This window comes from Siniperca chuatsi, linkage group LG12, assembly GCF_020085105.1.
Source record: "Siniperca chuatsi isolate FFG_IHB_CAS linkage group LG12, ASM2008510v1, whole genome shotgun sequence".
Lineage (NCBI taxonomy): Eukaryota > Metazoa > Chordata > Actinopteri > Centrarchiformes > Sinipercidae > Siniperca > Siniperca chuatsi.
In genome coordinates, this window is record NC_058053.1 from 11,594,166 (window position 1) to 11,618,673 (window position 24,508).

At 39.7% G+C, this 24,508-nt stretch overlaps 1 protein-coding gene across 2 annotated transcripts in view; it reads right to left on the bottom strand.

Moving 5' to 3' along the window:
• LOC122885592 (receptor tyrosine-protein kinase erbB-4-like) overlaps positions 1-24,508 on the bottom strand; it is a 329,729-nt gene that overhangs the window by 166,473 nt on the left and 138,748 nt on the right. For both annotated transcript variants that reach the window (XM_044216868.1, XM_044216867.1), the window contains exon 2: positions 17,609-17,760. In XM_044216868.1, coding sequence (XP_044072803.1) covers positions 17,609-17,760 — 152 coding nt within the window. The remainder of the gene's footprint in view (positions 1-17,608; positions 17,761-24,508) is intronic.

Sequence of the window (24,508 nt, forward strand, 5' to 3'; positions counted from 1 at the left end):
TAAATTGTATTTTGCATTGTATTATGCACATGAAGGATGGCAAGAAAAGCAAATTTTCTATGGAGTAAGCATGATTTCTTGTGGGAGCTGCAAACACAAAACCTAAAGTAATTACAGAATGCTTTGAGCTGGAGTGCTGCCATTCTACTTCTTCACACATACGTTGCATACCAAGTCTTTATAGTAAGTGAAATGATTCTTTTAGATGATAAGCACTTCATGGAACTGGGAGGTAACTTACTCACAAACTCATGTTTAGCAGGCAGCTTGTCATATGATGTTACACTGTGTATGAGAAATAAAAATGAACTGACTATACATCAATATGAGATCAAGAAAAAAGAATAATCTATAAGGAAAACATTGGTGGAATGTAACTTAGTACATTTACTCAAGTACTGTACTTAAGTAAAATTTTGAGGTACTTGTAATTGAATTGAGTATTTCCATTTTACTCTAGTAATATACTTATACTTCACTTCACTTGGAGGCAAATATTGTACTTTTTACTACAAAATACTTTTTACTATAGGTTAGGTCCAAACAACAATTTGGACAAAATCAATGTGGATAACGATGGAGGAAGTAAACGTGCAAATAATGTGACAGGCTAGACAATGTGTCAGACAAAAATTGCTTAAAATTGCTTGGCTCTCTCTCGTTAACTCTTCATGATCAAATGATCAGTTTTTGTTTCGTGTTTCGTCTCTCTCTCTCTCTCTCTCTCTCTCTCTCTCTCTCATCCACACACACACACACACACACACACACACACACACACACACACAAACAAACAGCAACAGAGTCAGCATTTCTAAGAATTAAACAAACCCAGATAACAATCATGTTTAATTAAGATGTTGAAGTGTTATGGTGGTATTAGAGCAGAACACTTTATATTGATGTGACTCTTAGTGTTGCTTGCAGATCACATTCAGCAATAAAAGAAAAGTGACACATTTTTGTGCAAATAAAACTCCTAGAATATGGAGGGGCTTTTAATACTGCAGAATGAAGACAGATGCCCGTGGCAAAGAGAAACAGTTACAACAAAAACTATTGCAACTATGTATTATAATTACGAATTACGATATACACAGTATAGTTGTGTGTGAATGGGTGCCTTTGAGGTTGCAACCTCCCCTTTTAAGAATAACCCCAAATGCAAAAAACAGACACAATTTACACTGATTACAAGGAGTTATCAAATCATAACATCACCTAAAGTTTGATCTCATTCATCTTCACTGTATCGTCAATAGTTTCTTTCTTGGACGACAAGTCACATGTGAATGCTGGTCTACAGCTGTGATTATCACATGCTTTTACAAACCCTTATATTCTTTAGGAAGTTAATAGGTCTTTTTCACAGCAGACATTTTGACTTACAACAGTAGAAAAAGCACAGGTGGAACTAATATCATTAATGATGGCTTTGATCCATTTAAGTATCCCAGTAACACAGGCCAGTGAGCCAGTATGCACATAACCTGGATCCTGGAACTGCAACACCTTCATATACTGTATAAAGCAGCCCTCGTTAGTGGTATCAATAACACCTGTGCTCTTCCTGCTGTGACATGTCAAAATGTCTGCTGTGAAAAACATCTATCATGTACACACACTCAGAAAGTGACCCTATAAAACCCCTGGGAAAAAAGTCCCATTTAAGAGCAATTCTATCTACAGTATTTGTAGAACTTGTCTTCCAATTCGAAAGAAAGAAAGAAAGAAAGAAATGTTTTAGTCAAGTTAGCCGGTTCAAAGGTAGAAAAAAAGTTATTCTGTGCTTTTTGTGCAATGTTTTCCTGCTCTACAGAGACAGAAGCTGCTGTAACATGCGTGTGTATGCATGTGTGTGTATGCATGTGTGTCTTTGTGAGAGTATGTGGGTGGGGAAGTTTATTTTTGAGTAGAAGGGACATGGGGGAGCAAGATGGGAGCTGTTACCCAAGTAAAAATGATGAATATTTGAATTGTTTTAATGGACATCTCCTGTATGAGCACCTACAGCACTACATGACGAAGATGTTAACTAGTTCACAACTAGAAGCTGGAGCTGTGGCAGGGCTCCTTTGTGGTTTTAAATGTGCCCTTGCAATGTGAGGTCTTCACATTAATCAGAATCACATTAACCTATGATAGCTCACCAAGTTTTGTTTCTCCCCTACAATGAAGGTCTAAGTTTGACCGCACCTGGGGCTAGCTTAAATTCAGTGAGCTTGCCAACTTGGAGTTGATTAGATATTGTGGTTGAAAGATGGTCTGTCTAACCAGTCTAACCATTAACGTTGCACTAAACTTTGATATAGTAGCATTACGCAGTGGATGTGTCGGTCCTTAACAAGGCTTTTTCTAACAACACCTGTAACCCCTTGGAAGTAATGCTTGGTTACTGCTGTAGGCAGTATGCTAATTAGCCTACCATGCTAACAGTGGCTTACATTGGAGCAGACAAACACACAGTTTCAACCATTCCTTACAATTTTGCTCCCATATTTTTGGTTTTGGAAAAGCCAAAACAGACACAACCCTTTAACTCTTTGAAATCCAAAGTTTGAGAGACCTGCTGTGTCTAGTTACGGTTGCTAAGCTATGATTGGACAATCACTGATAAAGCAAGGGGTTTGGCGAATGGTCAAGTAGCCTACACAGTGAACAGATGTGAACAACGCCGACTGACTATATCTGGAATATCTGGAAATATCAGCAATCTGATAAATCATCCTAACCATTCTCCATTGCTACTACCGTCTCTCCATGCAATGTACCTTCTATTTTTGTCTCTTTGTCTCTCGCTCATTAACACGTCTCTTTTGCTTTCTCCTTTTTTTGGAACTTGCCCATATACTGAGTATATGAATGAAAGAGCCGTAAAAGTCAGAGCAATTTTCACTTCCGAGATAGTTGTGCACAGAGCTAGACAAAAGCCCATGTAATTACAGTAGTAGTCAGTGGTACATTAGTGATAAAGACATGATGGCTCACATGGGTGGAGCTGGCACCGTTAGCTACCCACAATGCATTCATTCCATGGTAAAAGCTGTAATTATACTAAAAGAGACTTTCTAATTCTCTTGCTCCGTTTCTTAATGTTTCTCTTTTCCCATACACTCTCTCTCTACTCCTTTCCATATGCTTTGCTGTCCCTTTATCTACACTATGTCACTGTCAGGCAATGGGATATTATCTGCATAAAACAGTATTATCAACACAATGAGCAATTAAGTTATTCTCTCATCTATGTAGAGGAAGAATCGGAATCATTCTGAATAGGACAAAAAAACATTTCCTCCTCCACCACCTCTGTCACATTTGTGTCTTGTGCTCTAAAAGGAGGCCTTTTTGGTTTCTTTTGTGGTTCCTCCTCAGATGACACAGCAGTACTTTTGGAAGACAGATAGTAGGAACAATGGAGTCTCCTGTTGTATGGGTCTTCTAGGCTTGGCTTTGGTAGGCCTTGTTTCTATCTCAGTCACAATAATGAAGACCTTTTTTTGCACCCCGGCCAGCCCAAACAAGTCATGCCTGCACTGACTGATCAAAATGCCCACCGAGTGAGGGAGGCTGAAGCAAAGCCATTTTGTTGTTAAACAAGCTATAAGCAAGGATTACTCACTAGTGCTGTGTAAAACACACAGAGGACTTAACAAGGAGGTCTGTGAAATTATGAAGAGTATTCAAGAGGAAAAATTACTAACTGACTTTGACAAATTAAACTGAGGGTAAAGTTCTGAGGATACTAGTGAGAATTATAAGAAAAGTGAAACTGTAAAATTGGTGTCTAGTATACCTTGAGCTGTTGCGTTAGTGTAGAGCTGCAATTTAAAAATAATCTCCTGTAGCATAGAAGTTAATATAAGTAAATAAATAAACTAAATATAAATAAGTTAATATAAGCTTTTAATTAATATAAGACTAGGGTAAGTTAAGTACATTTATAAGTTAACATAAGCTTTGTCCAGCTCGCTGAACAACTTGATTGATTGACTGATTGATTATTTGGATTCTGAGACAGCATAAAGGTATGGGAATAGGTGGTAGAAGATGGGGGGTTAACAGTGCAATGCAGTTACAATAGTATAACACACTCACGACCACACTTAACTGTAGAAAAGATATGAACAAATCATACTGGAAGGACAGTGTGCTAGAGGACAGGAGACAGTGAGGGTAAAATAAAGAGTGAAAAGGAAACAACAACAGAAATAAATAAAATAAATGCTATTGTGCACTCTGCTTTTATGTGTAGTCAGTGTTGCAACAGAGTTGGATAGTGATCTATGATCGTAGAAACAGAGTTGGTGCAGGAAGATGAGAAGATGATGAATTAAAAAAGGAAAAACAGGAAAAACAGGAAAAAGGAAAAGGAAAAACATTTTCAGTAAACATTGGTTTACTGAAGTGGATGTAGTAAAATTTGAGCAACTTGAGATTTTAACAAAGATAAAACAACAAACTTTTAGTTAGCATACTTTACAGAGATGAAAAAAATATCAGATATCACTGGCTTGTATCCAAAAATCATCTTGTATTGTCCAGATCATTGTTCGTAGTGCAATTGCAAGACGTTCAGTGTGATGAGTGTGGGTAGGTGACTGTCAGACAGAGCAAGACAAAAAGGCCAATAGCCTGGGACAGAAAGCGATACTTTGCTTGTCTTTGACACTTCGTTTTCATCCCTTCCAAGTTATTTTGTCTTGCTTGGGTCAGCGGTCCTGACCGCAACACCCTCCAAGGCCACCCACCACCCATCACGCTACCCGATCTCCTCTGGGTATTTATTTCCAAAACCCACTGGTGAAATTGGCTGAGGGCTAATCAACATTTAGCTCCTTCGGGTGTGTTATTACACAGCAATTGATGGATGGTACAATTACACCCCGTGTCACTTAGCTAAATGGCTATGTAATCCTAATGAGGTTTTATTCAAACACTGACTAGTTAGCAAAGAGAGCTGGAGGTGGGGGTAGAAAGGAAGGTAGGATGGAAAAGCAAAAGGAAGCCACAATTGCATATAAAGACAAAAATAAAGAGAAAAAGAAGAAGAGACAGAGGGATTGTGGGTAAAGATAATCAGGTAACATGAAGAATGTGTGTTGTAATTGGGACAGGAATACGGTCTGGGTGGTTAAGATGCTGAGCATTTTTCAGCCTGAGTTTGAATGCAAATACAGGAGAGAGATGGGAGAGTTCACCTGCAATTAACCCTATCCATAAGCTTTCCCTAACCCTAACCAAGTGTTTTAGTTGCCTAACCCTAACCATACCTTAATTTATTTTCCATAACCACGAACCCATCCTTAACCGTACTATAGTTGCCATGCACAGATATTGTAAAAAAGTGAGAATTTTAAAAACATTGTCACTGAATGTAATCTGGGGGTTTGCAATATTCATGTTCTTGTCTGGTGATAGGGTTGGATCAAATTAAGTCTTATTCTGCCTTTGAATCATGTCAGAAATAACTCAATTATATTTAAAATATTAAAAAGCCAACAAAGTGGTGAATACCACTTGTTTAGGGTGTAGGATACAAAAGTAATGTCTCTACTTCCCATGTATGGAGTAATTCATTATATTACATACTGTAATTTGTTACTTTTGACATAAGTAATGCGTTATGTGGTATGGATAATGTGGAAGTCAGTTTTACAGTAACCCTAACACTGGATATGATACACAAGCAGAATATATCTAAATGGAAATTCATTTTGGCCATTTATACTGATAAATGAACATAAATCCACCAAACTGTAATACCTCCTTCCACTTTTCAACTTTGGAACCTAAGTCTGTGAAGTAAGAAGTCCTGATGCATTGGTCCTAAGTGCTCCCCTGATGTTACAATCTTAGATTTTGCTCTTTTCTTTAAAAATAAAAATAACAAGCTCAAATAGGGCTACTTGTATACTAAATACTACACCCTGTCTCTCTTTTTTCTTTCATCATCTCAAGGAAATCAGACAAATGCTCATGATGCAAACCACATGTATCACCAGAAATCAATGTAATATCTAGAAGAAACTCACATTTCGGGAGCACTCGGAACAAATTAACATTTCTTTGTGGTCTTTGGTGCCTAGCACTGAATTCTCATTTGTTTGGATGCTGATCATCGAACTGCATCCAGTCATGTGTTGTTTTATTTTTTCCCATTGCAGCAAAGAAATGTGATGTTCTGATGCTTCCTGCTGTAGTTAGTGAAGTCTAACATAAGACAGAATAGAGCGGCTATGTGGAAGCTAGATAGATAGATGGATAGATATATTATACTGTAGGAAGTGCAGCGTTGGGATAGCCAATGAGTGAGCTAGGGCAGAGCAGTTCTTCTGACCAATGGGAGAGCAAACCAAAGGACAGGGCTGCTTGCAAGCCTGACATGAGACTTACATACTGAGCCTACGTGTGCTGCAGGGGTGGTTTGAGATGGTTCTTTTGATGGTTCTCCATAAACTATGGGAAGTGTTTCATATTTCATAAAAGAGAGATTTTTGTTGTTTTTTTTTTTTTTTGTTTTTTTTGAGGGGGGGGGGTATGACCTTCTGTCAGACAAGGCAAGGTAGAGTTAGAAGTAGAGACAAAGACAGGGACAGCGAGACAGATGAAACCATGATGATCATATAGTGACCTTAATGCAACATGGGTGAACATGGGTGAACTGGCAGACCCACATACTGTGGGTTTAGCAGCAGTATCCATCCATCCATCCATTTTCTACCGCTTGGTCCCCGTTAGGGGGTCGCGGGTGACTGGAGCCTATCCCAGTGACTTCGGGCCTTAGGCAGGGCACACCCTGGACAGTGGCCAACTCGTCGCAGGGCGAACACAGACACAGACAAGGACAGACAACCATTCACTCACACATTCATTCAATACGGGCAATTTAGAGTTATCAATTAACCTACACATGCATGTCTTTGGACGGTGGGAGGAAGCCGGAGAACCCGGAGAGAACCCACGGTAACACGGGGAGGACATGCAGACTCCACCCAGAGAGATTGTGTGATGTTGGTCCGGTCCGGGAATCGAACCCACGAACCCACGATCTCCTTATTGGGAGGCAGGAGCTGTAGCCGCTCTGCCACCGTAGCAGCAGTATAAGTGTTAGTAATTCAAGATTATTGTCACAAGGTTGTGAGTTGAAATCCCTGCTCAGCTGGGAAAATATGGATTGGGAATGTAAATGAGTAAGCTGGCCTCCATCCCCCGCCCAGCTGCTTGTACTATTGAGGTGCCCTTGAGCAAGAAACCAAACGTGTGTTTCTCCAGTGTAGCCGGCAGAGACGATGCTTTACAAAGTTTGAACAATAAAAAAAGATGGAAAGAATAATAAAAAGACAACTAGGTACAGAGTCTCACTACTCAGACAAGGCAAGCCAAACCCACAAGGTCTCTTATTATTATGCAAAGACTCACCAGCACAGGCTGAATGCATAAAAAGTGTGTGTTGGGGGGGGTGCTAAATAAAGCCAGAGAAGATTAAATGTTCTGGTGGCTGTTTTCCATAAGTGCTGTTATCAATTGGGTGGTGTTAATGAGGAGGAAGAAGTCTGGTTCCCTTGTACTCGGACCATCTCAGCCTTAACACCAACCATTCTTGAAAAGGACTCCCTCATCTAAGTCGCAGTGGGTGGAAATTGATTTTGATTCTCCCGAGAAGTTGGTCTATATCATTCACCTTTTTTTTTTGGCAAGCACCAGAGGGAGACAGATATGAAGTTTGAAAGGCATCAGAGAAGCAGGGGGTGGGGGCTACTGTCATGCCCCAGTTCTGCTTCTCCTCTCCACTGCCTCTCTATTCAGTCTGGCGCTGCTCTGTTACGATAAGTACTATCACCTCTGGTTTGTGTGTGTGTGTGTGTGTGCGTGTGCGTGTGTGCGTGTGTCCACAGTGTAGTGAGAAAGTGTCATGCATCTACTGCACCATCTACTCTGTGTTATTTTTTTAACTTTACCCACTGCAGTTGAAGCTTGCATGACTACGTTTACACAGTCACTGAAGAACCACTCCTTCTGTACATGACCACCAGAGAACTACAATTCAGTAGAACTCTTGAACTACAAACATTTGAATGTGCAAGTGTTTCTAGGCCTGTGGATGTCACTCTTCGTTTCCGAGTGCAGACTCCATTTTCCCAACCATTTGCTGAAATCTGCTAAACATAATTTTTAGACGGACAATTCTGTTGTTCGAGACAACAGAATCTCCAGACATTTCGACATAGAACAATTTCTATTCCTCAAGAATATTATAGATGTAATATACATGTAGACAGAAGTAGTGGTTGGGTAGTAAAGCTCTCTGAAGGCACAGAAAAATACATATCAAAAAGTATTACAAAAATGGATACCTGTTTGCAATTCTTAAACTTCCCATGTAGTTAAAATCGATGTTTAAATGTTTTTATCACATATGTCTTGTGCTATATGTCATCTACACGCCAGTATCTGGCCCAACAATGACAAAAAAGTCATTTTGTAGGTATTCTTGGATATTCTTAATGGTATTTTAGAGTTTGTCATTAACCGGAAAACGATAAACGATAAATTAAAAAAATGTTGATGACTCATCCTGCACTTGGGAGCGTATACTAATTTTGCGAAACAGTTTGTCGCTTTCTTTCTTATGACGCCGCTGGAGCAGAGTGTTTCTGGGGGGCGGTCCTCACTGATTACTGAAAAAAAAAACCCCACAATTTTATAACTTTATTCACTGATTTAGGTGAAACTGGGTCATATTATATGTAATTTTTTTATGGTTTTCCCTTTTATGTCCTCCTGCTGCTTCAACTCTAGGTGATTTACAGAGATTCGTTTACTGTTGCTAAAGTAGCTAACCGCTAATTGCTGTTAATTGTATCTGCCATTATCAGGCAACGGAACTGGGCTCAGCATCCTCCCAGTGAACACGGCCGGGCCAGGACCGAACACAGCCTCAGGGACCGACAGGGAATACTGTACAGATGACATTTATGGAATTTCCTGATGGAAAGACAGCTTTACTTGTTTCTAAAGTAGCTAATCGCAAACTTCCATTAGCTCTGGTAACCGTGCGGCTAGCTGACTGAGCCCTGGTGTGCCAGGAGCCAAACCTGGCAAGAAAACCACCTTGGTACTGCATTCTCTGTCCTCAAACTGGCATCCGTCGGTCTTGGAGGGTGTGTTCAGTCTCGGCCCAGCTGTGTTCACTACGAGCTCCCAGTCTAGTAAAAGTCAGCTATTGACCGCTATTGCTGCATGGCGGTGGAGTTGGTGTAACACACATTCAGCACTATTGGCTACTGTAAACAGCAATCAATATCCGCTACAAGTCCCTCCCTAGCTGGAAAACACGTAAATATGCAGAAGCAAATATCACTCCGCTAGATGTTTCATGGGCACTTTAACGGAATTCATAAAGCTACTCCAACAATGAAATAGACATAACATGTTGAAGGGAAAAGGCTTTAAAAATGTACAGTATGACATTTGAATTAATTTTATGAATCAATTAGTTCTGTATTAATTGTATTATGAATTCCATATCTCTTAGTTATAGATCCAGTTTAGATTTCCTTTTTTTTACAATATCATTACAAAACAGGTCAGCACTGGTAGATATGTGTCTATTTTGCTGATTTTTATTTTCTTATTCTCTTATTGCCCTCCACAGGACTACAGGTCAATACAAATGGTAAGTGTGTATTGGCTCATTTGAGGGATGGCAAGTATAGGAAAGTTTTCTTTTTTTTTTGTCAGACAGACATTTAACCTCACCATTTCTGTTATTCTCATTCCATTGCTCTATAAGTCCATATCATTTCCAAAAGACAGGGGTAGAAAATGATATGGGCTGACCAACAGTGGAAAGGGGAGCAAGAAAATGTATCTGTCACTCAAACAAGGAGACAGGTTTTAACCCTGTGTACGATTACAAAGACACACACACACACACACTTAGAGACACAGACACAACCAACTGCTTCAGTCAATTTGAGGAAGGGTAGGTTTAAAATGAATGTCAATATGGCGAAGAGAGAGTTTTCTGATGTCACATTTTCTATCAGTTACAATAACACACACTGTCTCACACATAAACACATGCACACACATACAAACTTGTATAGAAATCCATTGCTTCTTTCCCTGCAAAAGGATGGAGAATCATTAATTTTCAGGCACTGCTGTCGCCGTATCTGACACACTCCTTCTTTCTCACACACGTACTGACAAGCAATCCATTTAGTGACTGTTGCAGGTGAGAGAAGAAACGTGGGCACTGAAATACTGCTATTAGGCAAACACTGACAAAATATCCTGAGCTTCATAGGTGATAGTAGAAACCACACAATGGAGATCACAACCTAGGTCTGACTTAAAGGTCTGAAGGTGGCTTTTTAATCTAGTACAGATTTCTCTCTGGGTGCTACTGTACATGACAAAAAGTAAGAGTGAAGAAATAAAGTAGTCTGCAGAAAATCACTCCAGATATTGGTGAGAAAAAGATTTCTCTTCGATTTCCTTCGAGTCTGCTAAAGCGTGCTCCATCTCTCTGCTGTCTAGCTTTCAAACTAGTTCCTGGTCAAACTCTTTCAACCTATTTTCCCTCTCTAACCTTTCTCCTCAGGATTTCTTTCTCTCAGTCGTCTCACTTCCCACCCCACACTGTCCTTCTTCATGTCAAATTAAAGTGATGGAAATGAACTTGAGGGGACGCTAATTGCAATTGTCAATCCAATCTAGGTCGGGCCTGAAAGACAGGGGCTCCCTAGCACTTCATCAGTCTTCATTAATATTGAAAGAGTTTGCTGAGGAGCAGGGGGCCAACGTAATCTGCTCTCATCTAACAGTGCATCAACAATTAGGACGCTGGGGAGGGCACCAATGGTGCCTGAGGGACAAATATGCCAGTCAAGAAGAAGTATGAAGAAAGATGTCAGGAGACAGGAATGGAGTGCAGGAATAGCTTGCTTTCAAATGCTGTGGGAAATAGAATGTAAAGGCAACTTCATATGGAACTTTTTGCCTACAGTAAGCTACATATGAATGACCCATCAAGTGGTGATGGAATAGATGGCAGCAATAAGACTTTATAAAAAAATCAATAAATTAAACAATAAATTAGGGCTGGGTTTAAAAAAAAAAACGATTTTCCGATTCAAATCGATCTTCATTTGAATGATCTGATATCGATTCATAAAATCAGAGCTCGATCTTTTAATATATGTCTTTTACCGTGGATGTGTGAAGCTTTAATCCCGTTAGGGATTGTGTCCATATAGCCTAGAGTTTTTTTCTGGCAGAGAAGAACTGGAGTGAAGCGCTTGTGCGGTGAGAGAGAAAAACGTTGCGTGTGTGTCTAGTTTCTATGACAAGTAGATTGAATTAGCTAGGTAGCTAAAAAGAGGAAAAAAAAACCCCACCCAGGTCAGAAAGTGGTGTTTACCCATATTTTTTTGATGTATGAGGCTGGGATGTAGCCGGTTTTCCCCAAGCTGCAGCGGGACCCCAGCCACCAGTGTTAGTTGCTCCTCTCCAGGAGAAGTTTTCTTTGTCCGCGAAGTGCTGAGTGTTGGGCTCCACGCATCGGAAGGTGTACCATGGGTGCAATACTGGAATACTTGGGGGAACTTGGCTGCTTTCACATGTTGTGCTTCTAGCTTGATGAACTCTTTGTTTGAGCTAAGATCAGCACATACATGTAGATGCGCCGAACGTAAGACAAAGGGTGTTCACAAACAGTGCATATAAATTTTGATACATGACCATGCTGTATGCGTGAATAACACTAAAATTCTACAACATATTATTCTAACTTAGTTAAAATCTGCCATTCAGGTATACAGGTTCCCGGGCTCACCTGATTGTCTGAGTGAGCAGTCATCAAACAATCTAATCTAAATGTCTAATCTTTCTAACAATCTATCTTTTGTTCCTTTAATGTGGAAATAACAGCACAACATTTAGAAATGCAATATTTGATGATTAAGGGACATTATTTCAACCTTAAATGTCATGTTGTTTTTCTTAATATCTAAATATTTATTTATAATGTAATGATTGGGGAAACACTGGGGTGTCTGAGTAGAAATATCTGCTCTGTTATAGGTGATTTAAAGGGTCAATTATTAATGTAAACATTAATATATTTAAGGCACCAGGTTAGAGTGTTCCTTGTACAATTTGCAGCATTATTTCACTGAGAATTTCTTTCATATCCAAGCAAAACTGGTATTGTTACTAAAAGATCCCAAACCGAAGCGATATTGAATTGGATCGGAAATCGAATCGAAACCTTGTGAATCGGAATCGAATCGATTCAGGAAATCAGTGGCGATATCCAGCTCTACAATAAATGTTCTGAATAATCAATGAATCAATGTATAATGAGGTGTAGAAGCTGCCTACAATATTACACAGTCAATTTACACTTATAACACAACAACATGAAAAACTAGACTTCATAAATTACTGTTGACTCTAATCAATGTACCCCTAAACAAGCAAACAAAAAAAATATTATGGGCAGAAAGGTCTGATCTATTATGTAGTATTATATTTGTATTTTACTGGGGCTGCTTTTATTGTGTCCAACACTTTACAATCAACCTCTGCCATAATCATAACTTGTATTCTTCTTTTATCATCCCTGCACACATAAACTGTAACTGATATATTTCTGACAGGCACCCGAAGGCAGCATAATGTTAATTTGTTAGGTCAACTCAATTTATGAACCAGCAATCAGTCTGTCATTGTGAGCTCACAGCTTACAGTTTGAAAGGTAGAGTATATCAAAATAAAACTGGTGAAGGAAGAAAGATAGACTGATGATTTGTCATGAATTTATGACCATGCCACACACATGCAGCCAACACAAGTGCCGGCTGGCCATTCCACAGCAGGCTTTTCAGATGGTTGTTGCTCACAGATGGTCAGTCCACCTCATCTGGCAAGGCAAACCTAAGCTTTACCAAGTGAGCTATAGATTTAAAGTGATGCAGCAGTTAGGTTTATAGACTGTTGTCATTTATTCCCTGCAGTTTTGGGCTTAACCAACCAATAGTGATTTTGCTGCAACTGCAAGTTGGAGGGAGGAGAATCACTTTCTCTAGAAAGCAAAGCAGGGTCAAGACAACTAGGACTGAAAGTTCAGAGAGGAAGGACACTACATTTATTCTATCTACTCATCCATTTCTATGGCACTCCCATGTCATAGAAAAATACTGAATTAGACTGATTGAGCAGATTTGTTGGCATGTTGATATTAACCTTGTAAAAACAGTTTTTTACTAACTTAAGTAACCAGATGTTTTTAATTTCTAATAAGGCTGCACAATTAATCGAAATATTATCGAAATTGCAACATGGTCAAGTGCAATATCTAAATCACAGAACCTGCAGTGTTTCAATAAAGGTAAAATGTGACAAAATAGCATTATAATGAAGTACTGTAGTGGTGCAGAGATGTCCTGACCTACAAATCTTGTTCTCCAGATGGAAGAAAACATGTTTGTTTGGTGCAGACCCCAACAAATGTTACATCATCATTTTAATAGGTGTTTTTTTTCAGTGAAAATGAAAATTGTGATGCAAAAATGATCATTCCCACTAATCGTGAATCATATCACAATCATAACATCTGTCAAAATAATCGCAATATGATTTTTTTTAGCATATCGTGCAGCCCTAATTTCTAGTCACCCTTTAGTCTCTGTTCATGCTCACTGGTGCACTCATAGTGGTTTCAATCTGGTACGCATCACTATGACAGCTGAGATTTCTTTGAACAAGCGTAGGGTCAAGTGAACACTTCACACAAGTCAGTTAGGGCCATTGTCACAGACCACCACCCTCACCCTTTCCTACAAGCCCCCTTTAGTACATAGGCGTTAGGACATGAGCCATTTGAATAAAAGAAGGAAATATAAAAAGATAAAGGTAATAACGCAGCCTCTACCTTTGTTACAAACGGAAATACTGCATCTAACAAGTGACCAGAAAATACAAATGTCTGTACAGTGCAATGGAACCCTGCAATAAATACCTCTGTAAATACCTATGTAAATTGTTCCGTTTTTGTGTTGAGTTTATACCATTTTAGTTGTGTGCCTCATTCCAATGGTACATTTTAAAGATATAGTTTGTGGTTGAGTTGTATTGGACCGCATCATTTTAATAATATTTTTTTCCAGAACATTACCTTGTAAGGATATATTGCGTGGAAGAACAAGATAAAAGAAAAGAAGGAGGTTGCGAAGAAGGTATTCCTATCTTAAAAGGTGCATCTGTAACACAATTTTTGAATATATGTTTGTTGTCCAGATCCTAATAACCTAATAACACAAGACCTGTTGGAAATATTAAATGTTTCCATTTGTAAATGATAATTCCATAATTTATTTGCAACTACAGGGACAGAGGTGGGGAGTCAGTGAATTGGCGCTGGGCTGGTAAGCAATCTGATCACCACATTAATATTGAGGGGAAAATTACATGTTTACAAATCGTTGCAATGGCAAGACAAACAATCCAATATGACTATGTGGCTCTGGGTTCCTACTGAGACTGGGAAGAGGGGACAAGAGGGAAAAATTAATATTTCATAATCACAGATTCGTTTATGAGCGCATGCGAGCAAGTGACATGAGGGAAAAGAGAGACGCCAGAGTTTGTGTTTGCTTTCCTCTGTGTCCCATTCACAAAAAGAAAATGTCACACTAGAATATGAATATGTTCGGCTTATAATATGAGAGAAAGATTCAAAGGAGAGTATGGATTTAGGAGTGATTTAAACACTGTGTGTGGTTAAAGCTAACTGTTGGGTTGTTGGTTTGAATGTGCACATATGAGAGTGGGGAGAAAGGCTCAGTGCTGAAATGCTGTTATTAATCACAGTGCGAGCTTTGATTCATCTGTCGTGGAGGCAGTTGGGAAGATGGACTCTATTTACTGCTAAAGCTGTTTGAGGGGCTTTGGGAGGCAGCCATCAATCTCTTGGCTATCTTGAAAAGAAGGAGCCAATGCACAGGCATCAGTTTCAATCACCTCCCAGAGACAGGTGGTATGGTAAGCTGCTGCACAATATTTTTTATTCACTCCTTCCCTTCTTCTCTGCCTCAAGGTGAAGTTTTTCCCTCCCTGGGGAACCATGTTATTAATGTGTTTTATCATAATAATAATAATATTCCCTAAAAATACACACTGCACCCTGCCCTCTTGCTCCCTTGCTGTTTGGCACCCTGTGTTCCTAATTAGCATCTTCAATTAACTCATGTTAATTGCCAACCATGGAAAGGTGGAGGAACCTGGCAAGTTGGCGCCACAGGGGGCACTTTTGTAAATGAGTGGTGGTGTAATGTAGAAGCAGGCAGGTAAAGAGGGGATTGTAGTCAAAAGCATTTTTAATCTCAACCTGCAAAGGCTTGCCCTTATGTAATATCAGCTTGCACAGACGAGCCATTTTTAAAAGCAAAGTGTGAATTTTATTTTAAAGTACAAATTGGTTCTGTGTAGTTAAACAACAATCACACTCGGTTTTTGAGTTGCATCTCTCCCCCCCACCGTCTTTCTTCATCTGAGTCAGTGGAGCCGATTACCTCTGCAGGGGTCTAATGGTAGCACATTACCATTCATTACTCCCTCTTTCTTAATATCATCTTGGTTTTGTTTTGCATCACAGGGGGTGTTGTCAGTATTGCTCTGCACAATGTAGAACACTTAATGACTCTGTTTTAATCCGCTGCTTTGATCAATCTTGATTTTTTTGGTGCATACAAACTAAATACACAATAGAAGATGAGCTACCCCATTACTTTTACCTGATGTAAACAAACCTTTTTTTTCATATTACCTTTAAATCATTGCTATAAGAAGAAAATATGAAAACACAGCTTGCCTTGTTGGGGGACTGCCTTCTCTGCAAAGCCTCTGTAGCCAAGTTCATTCACACAGTAATACTGGCCTCACTAATGCAGTCAGCACTTTAGCGTAACACCAGGGGAGCTGCCCAGCCCCCAAGATAGACTGGAATCAATTGGAGGTGGATGGCGTTAGCAGTGCAGAGTGCAGCCAGAATGGTCTAGGGCAATATTCTTGAGAAGTGGAAGGCCAACAAAGGTCAACAGTAACAGCTGATTTCACCAAAAAACCAGGCTGTTTTTTTCTCTCTCTTGCAAATTTCACTACAGTAACTTCACTTGCCTCCTTCTGACCTTTCATTACCCCACTATTACTGCTCTGGCCCCTGAAGGGCTGGGGGCTGTCATCGCCTGACACTGTGTTTAGGTGTGTATGCATGTGTCCATCAAACGGAAATGAAAGTAAGCATTCACATAAGAAATTCCACCTCAGCTCCCTCGCCCAAACAACACTTCCTCAGCATCAGAGCACAATGTTCACCTCAGCCTCCTCATATTAATTTACTACATCCCACTGTTACCTATAGATACTGCTGAAAATATTGTTACCATGTGTCATACCTGTACCCCTGTTAGATAGCCTGAATCAGTTGGCACAAATGCTCAGTTTAGGAATAAGAGGATTTAAAAAAAAATCCTCATAAATATCTGAACATTTTCTGAACGTTTTCTGAAAGGTAGGAGTTCATGTTCAGTGCTACAGCACTTTTCCTTCTCTGTCTATGAATCATGTTTAATCAAAAAAGGAGATTAGCCAGATCAAGTTATTTGGATTTTGATTATTCTATGCCTCAGACCACAATGGAGCAAGCGTACAATCAGTTAGACACTCCGAGACGAGAGGAAGTCTGATTACCCCTGATTAGAACAACTTTCCTCGCTGCTTATCATTGGCTAGACACTAATCTGAGTGCTGATTGGCTGAAAAGGATCTGAGCACAGGGCATTCTCTGGGCAACAAGGTCAAATAAGAAGACAGTGATGAGAAAGTTCACATTCTGAACTTTTTACTCGGTTTCAGACAATTACTTGTACAAAAGATGCAAGATGTGGATGTTTGGATGGTTATTCTTATGTATTGAAAACATTGTAGAATTAACTGTAATCAGTGATAATAAATATGTGAAACCCTAAAATGTTTGTTTGCCTGCTAGTCTGACAGATGTAAAAGGATTAACAACTTTCAAACTATTCCAAACAATTTAGGCACATGTCAGTTTATTCAAACAAAGCATGGATGTGTGGAGTGGTTGACGCTTTACCTGCAGTGATTTGTTTCTACCACTTTGTAAAAGACAAAATGAACTCTAAGAACAACTCTAAATGCAATAAAACAATTGTGTTTTCAGCTATCAGGAGATGCAATAATGGCTCTCACTAGGGATGTCAACTAACATCATTAATAATTTGAGCAATCCAAATATATGTATATTCTGTCTACTTGATGCACACCAAGCCGGAAGGGATAACGTTGCATTTGTTGCTGTGGCCATCGGTGCCTGTAGCCTTATCCAAACACCAGCCAGACAGCGATATTTGGGTCAGAATCACTTAATGTTGTTTAATTGACAACATGTAACAAAAGTTTTTTAAATGAATCAAGCACATTGAATCACCTTTGGTTAGTTGCAAGTTCAGAATTCTGGGCATTTATGTACAAATACAATTCACAACCTATTTACTTTATCATTTTGTTTAGTCCTTACTCTGAGGAATTTGAGGTCCCGACTGCGGTCGATGCTTGTGATCTCAAGGTTTCCCATTACGACTTCACAGTTCTCGTAGTATTTCCTCAGGGTGCGGTACTGCTGCTCCAGGTCCGACAGCGTGCTCAGCTTGTTCTCTGTACCAGCACATACTAGAAAAATAAGAGGAAGGGACAGAGGGAAAAGACAGTGTTACAGCTATATTAGATATTGGGTTTGGTTTAGAAAACAATCACACAGACAGGGTCCCACTTTGTTTTGACTGTTTTGACTGAGAAAACAGCTTGAGCATTGAACATAAACACAGCAGTACTGGTCACCCTGATAAGATTTTCTTGTGATTTGAATGTAGTCTTTAAAGACTACCAACAAAAATAGATTGTGCACTCCAAACTTCTTTATTGTATAAATTAAAAGAAAGCAGCTGCAGTATGTGAACAGTTGAGCTGTATCACCTGCTCAGCTGTCCTGGTCTTGTAAGACTAGGAAGTCACTGAACCCCACTGCACCCCAACCCCACCTCACATCACCCCTCGAGGCACACAGGGCACATGAAAGCTCTTTATTGGCTGCTGGGCTGCTCACTTAACAAGTAATTAAACAGACCCATTTCCACCTATCACACACCTTCCACCCCGCCCCCACACCCCATGACAACACAAGCCATCTGCCCAATCAGCTGTTGCTGCCCACTCTAGCATGAAAACCCACACCCACACACAAATGAATACATACACACAAACTGAGAAAAAAGCACATAAATCCTAAAGTATGTCTCTTGAGTCTGTGTGGAATCAGACAGCTTTGCGTACAAACCAAAAAAACAATCAACCAACAACCGCCTGCAACTTTTGCAGTTGTTTCTTATAGAGATTTTGTGGAAGTGTCCACTTCTGAACTTAAAACACAAGCTACATTCACAGCATTATGTGACCTCACTGTTTTTATCAAAGCATATTTTGTAAAGCTGCTGAATTGCAGCATTTATCCTTTTGAAGAATTATAATTTAGTATCATTTGTATTGCCATGGTGGTGTGGTTTCTCCCACTTGCACCCTCTTGATGACAGAGGAGCCATCAGTGTGAGGGAGGGGTGACAGGTCCTTCCCCGAGTCTTGTCACACTGTCACCCATGAGCTGTTACCTCTCTCTCTGAACACCTCCACCCTGAAAGATCTTTTCTGATGCTTTGCATTTTAATTCAAGATCCCTACTATACACTATACTGTGCTTTCCCTTTTAAAGCATATATCCCCCTGAATTCAACCTGAATGTTTGCACGTAACCCTCTTGGCTAGCAATAAACTAGGCCAAACTCATTTACCCTTCTTCACCACACAGGCACTCTGTGGCAAAGTCTTTAAATTCCATTTCCTATTTACTCTCCATCATTACACCACAGAAACATGTGGGAAAAAGAGGATTCAACCTCAAGGCAACACTTGCTGTAAAGACAAATGGGCTTGTTTTTTAACACTTCCACATCTAAGCAGATATTAGATAAGAATAAGAACTATTCCTATGTGACCTGGACAAAACCCGTATGAGCAGGTGGTAATTAGCTAGGTTGCACATAGCATAATGTGCTGCTCAGGAATGATATATGGCAGACCTGGGTGTTTTCAATAACAGTTAGCGTGGGCTTGAGGGCAGCGGGGTGGAGGGTAGGGGGGGTCATAAAGTGAGGATAGGTGTAATAAACTGTTATTGCACCCTTGGGGCAGGGCGCCGAGATCAGAGGAAAGGGGCATTGTGGCATGTGATGTCTGGTGAAATGTACTTTTTTATACCCATTTGCTTCCACAAGCAGGCCTTCAGTGAGCCTGCTGACTTTTGAAACCTATCTGGAGCTACGTGAAGTCTGTTTTTTGTTTGTTTTTTGTGTTTTTAATTTTTTTATTCATTCTTTCCCCACGTGTGATTTCTAATGAAACACTTTGAAATCCTATAGCTCTTCATGAGCCTGAGATGGTGCTGACTGCCAAGTGAACCACAACAAAACCATCTGTGCTGTGTGGAGCGTATATAGAGGAAGTGTGAACTGTCGCAGGTTTACTGCAAAGCTTGGTGATCCTACTGGTGATTTGTCTGCATGTGTGTGCATGAATACAGGCAGGCTGTAAATAACAGACCTCAGGATGTATTTTCCCCCACTTCACTGCATTATCGAATTCATTTGTCTCCATGGTCAATATGTTACATCTGAGCCTGTATATCACGGTAAAGGTTATATAAAACACAGTCTCTGGTCTTTATATTGGTGCAGCCTGCCTACCCAGGAGAACATGCTATAAGACACTGAGTGATTGACTGTTTAACATACTGCCTATAATGCAGGAATGGACTGCAAGTGCAGATGAATCTTCATATTGTTTAAAACTTACGGCTGTTCTATAAAAGAGAATCCATCTTATCTGTTTGATGGATTTCACTCCCCGGCACACTTAAAGCATGGAATGCCAATGAGTTTCAGTGTCTCTGTTCCATATATATAGTATATTTGCCTGTGTGAGTAAATTGATTTAATTTGTTTGCAGGGAATTCCATCTCAAAAGTGATGGATTAAGGCAATGAATCATAATAATTCAGGATTTTCCAATATATGTAATTAATGAGAAGATTATGAGCTGATGGGTGGAAATGCATATCTGGCTCAATTTATAGTCTAGAAGGGAATTAACAGGGTTTTTTCCACTGCAATGCTTTGACATAGACAGCAAGCTTGTGAGTTGCCTTGTTTATGCTCTCATTAGTTGGTATATATAAACCTATATAAACCTAAGGTTTCTAGGCACCAAGTATCAAAAGCGACAAGGTAATAACAGACATAGAAAGATGGATGAACGGATGGACAGACAGACAGACAGAAGTGGTGCACTTGTGAGTTTGAAGTCTACCTGTATGTGAGTGGAGAAGCCAGACTCCCCTCCATTTCCTCTGAGAATGTTGAGATACTCTCTCTCTCTCTTCTCCATCCATCTATCTTTCTCTCACAAATCAGTCACAAACTTTCTGAGGGACAGACGGGTTGGGAGCTGGTTTTAAATGGCTTCCATGCAGCCCCCATGTGTCTCCAACAGACAACCACCAGAATGCATCCATCACTGTCTCTGACACAATCACAGTGTCAGCTATAGAGGGAATGCAAACAGTGAGTTCTTTACATTAACACAAAAAAATAGACCAAAATGCCCCTGAGCCACATTTTCATCTATTTTAATTTCATAAATATCCTCATCAGAATTACATAGGCACTGCACGGCTGTGATTCCTGCTCCTTGCCCAATTCATTTCATAGGTAGTGCACACAACAACTTCATCAATAGTGCCTTGTGTGATTATTGAATGCCTATAAAGCTGGCGAGTCTCTGAGGTTTATAGGTTCCTGCCAGGAAAGCCAGAAAAAGGTCATCCCAATAGCCAGTAACTAACTGAATTAAATAAAGTTGCAAATGTCACTTTCATAAGTAAACACTGTCAATAGCTGAGCTTGGCTAACATGCCTTGCATAAACAGGAGTAACTTGTAGAAGTTGCACTCAAACACTAGGGACAGGACAAAAATACTACATTTTCTGTCAGCCACACCAAATAAAAAGTGCCACATCTGAGGTCAGAGCTGTCCTTTGTCCCCTAATGTTCCCCAGATGAGCTTTGCTGGTTAAGTATGAGTTACAAGCCACTGCTTCTGATGGTAATCATGGCTCAGATTATCGTCCATCTGCTGCGCGGCTTAATAAGCTTCAGAAACAATAACTAGATGAGTGTTCGTGATGACGGTACAGCCCAGTAACGCTAACCTCTCGCTGCCCTCCGAGCTCTGGTCACCTACCAACAATCCTGTCGGTGTGTCTCCATATGGTCTACCATAAATTAGCATTCATGCCCTCGCTGGTGTACACAGCCCAAACACCTTGTGGGAGTTTTCCACAGACTGTGCACCCTTTGCTTACAGAACCTGACTACATTGCATGTATCTGATATATTACTAATTTGACTAATAAGTGGTCCATGCATATGATCAGTGCATTTACTGTATTGTTCAGTCTCATCACCCTCATTAACCCCTTTTCCTGCAGCAGGCAGCCGTTTTCAGCAAACAAGCTCTAATGAACAGACTGAACACTAACTGCCCAGCACCACACGATGACAAGCCACTAAGGGGTAAAGTCAAACATTTAGCCTAGACATTTTTTCTCCGGAGTTGCCAGATGCCAAAATAGAGCTAAAGAGAGAGTGAGAGTAAATATCCATCTTACATTTCTCAGGTGGCCAGAAAGTCCAAATGAATGCTAATGTTGCTCCATGCCAGATGGATGTGTAAATAGCAATTGTTTGCTAACTTGTTAGCCATGTCAACTGTAAAAGATGATAATATGTCAGTGTTTGTGTATGTTTGGCTGTTTTAGCCCAAAACTAAAAGACAAGAAAAAAAAACGTGTTAAATGAAGTTAGTTAGCAATAGCAGGTTAACAATATGTTCTCAAGCCTGCTATCCTTCAAATTTGCTATCAAGCGAATCCTGCAACAAATTGTTAAACTTCTCTCATTAGCAGGAGCCTACTCTACTTGAAATGAGAAAAAAAAGACCTAACAACATAGGGGGGAAAACAGCAATACCAGATTTTTCCAATAAAAATGTGAGCGCATACTACTAACCATGTAAAATACATGCATAAACAGTCCGTGGGAAGTGTGTAAACATGTATTTACCTTCCATTACATCTTTGTATTGAACTACATTACATTTCACACATGCACACATCTTTTTATGTATCATTTCTGTTTATCAATCAACATAGCTATTTAAACTCTCATTCACTCACATGCTCTTATGTTTGGTGTGCTCAGTGATACTGTAGCTGTAAATGAGACAGTCTGGTGTTGCAGTGGAAGCATGCAAACAGTAATCAGACTGCCACTGATAACACACTGTCACCTATGTCTGTGTGTCTCTGTGCGTGTTTGTTGTCGGTGTTGTTTATGGTTACTGTTGCTGGAACTTTTTTTATGAATTAATTTATTTCTTTATTTGAAAATAACTTATTTTCTAATTCAGTGGTCCAGGAACCAAGAGCATTTTTTGTCGGGAAACCTGGAGAACCGGTCAGTCCAATGCCTAAAAAGTATGAAGGCTGCACCCTAGCCACTTATTCTCTCTCACCACCTTTCTCTCTGTATCTCTGTAGGATTTAAACTTGTCTCCAGACAAGAAAAATCCATCTAAGTCACAAGGGAAAGATTGGCTAACACTGACACACACCTCATTACCCATAATCCTCTAGCTGCTTCTTCTTCACTGAATGCGCTGCTGACAGTACGGCTAGTGTAAAGCCTTTTAGGCCCTACACTGACCAGTATAAAGGTGTGTGAGCGTTTGTCTAAATGTGCATGTATGACCCTCAGTTTTGGCTTACCCTCGTAACACACAAGTATATTGACCAGACTGAATTACTGAAAACAGTTAGTTTGTTTATAATTCTAATAAATAGATTTTTGATTAATAAATCTTTGGGGAAAATGCATTGTAGGCTAATTTTAATGCTTTTTGGCTGTTGTATGAGTTTGTAAAAATGTAAAAGTCTTAACAAGTTCAAATCAAATATTTGCAAAGAATTATTAATGAATTATTCTATGCAACAACATGCTTCTTTGCACTTAACATGTGGAAGGGATTTACATGTGAGAAAGTTAGATAATGGTGTGAGAAGCTGGGATTGCATCTGTGTAGTGGTCTTTGTCTACAAAATTTAAATGCTTCATGCTTTTTCCCATCATTATTTAAAACTGTTTTGTGAGTTGCCATCGCAACCAGTTGTTAGGTACCATTATAGAAAATACAGTTTTACAGCCATGATTGATGGTACTGTTTTCCAGACATTGATTTTTTGTCATTTATTCATGGAAGATTATAGAGAGCTGAGAAGCTTTGAATGAGTACATTTAGGAAAGCAAGCAATGAGTATGAAAGCTGTGGTTATCAGCGATAATTGAGCTTCTCTGGTTGCTTTGCTTCCATGGGAAACAGATGGATGTCCGTATATGATGCAACTTTATTTTTCACGAAGAAGAGAACGGAGTGGACTGATCACTGAAATATGTTATAAAGTAATAGCAGGGATAACTGAGAAGCTACATAATGTCTGGAAAATGTAACAGATAGCACAAGCTTGTTAATAGTCATTGGAATATAGTAAGGAGAGCTAACGACATGATATTCTGGTCTGACAGAAGTCAGTACACCTTTAGATTCCTCCCACTGTGATTTTGAAAGTCATGATAGTGGCAGTGGAGAGAGTAGAAGAGGAGGGGGTTTAACAGTTGGGCTGAGTTGATGAAAATAAGTCTCAAGTATATGTGTTACTGCAAGTGGTAGCATTTCTTTTGTAGCTCAACAATTAAATAGGACAATTGTCTCTGAGCATGAGTGCATGACCACCAGATGTGGATACCCCACCATTATAACAATTATGCTTCAACCACTGAAGGGCAAAATGAACCAGATTAAGTGAGATGCTGACAATAAGATACACATGATATATGGTGCATTTCAAAACTAAATAGCACCAAAAGCACCTTCGTCATTTTCACTGAAGCCTTGCTTTTAGGTTCGCCCACAAATACTATGTGGTGTCAGAGCTTGGTTTTAGTGTGAGTGAGGTGGATGATGATGGGGTCTGTTTGACCTCCTTTATGATGGTCCAGATCATGCCTCTCAAAAAGCAAGTGTATGACGAGTTCAGCTTGTTGAGCAGAGAGGAATTGTTGACCCTCTTGTCGAGTGCCTGTATTCTCTCCTGCTGAAATCCTACTACAACAGTATTTTGATTAGATATGATGCCAGGAAGGGTCCCTGATTAAGTCTGAGATGCCAGCTTGTTCTCTCACTTAGATTTCCTCA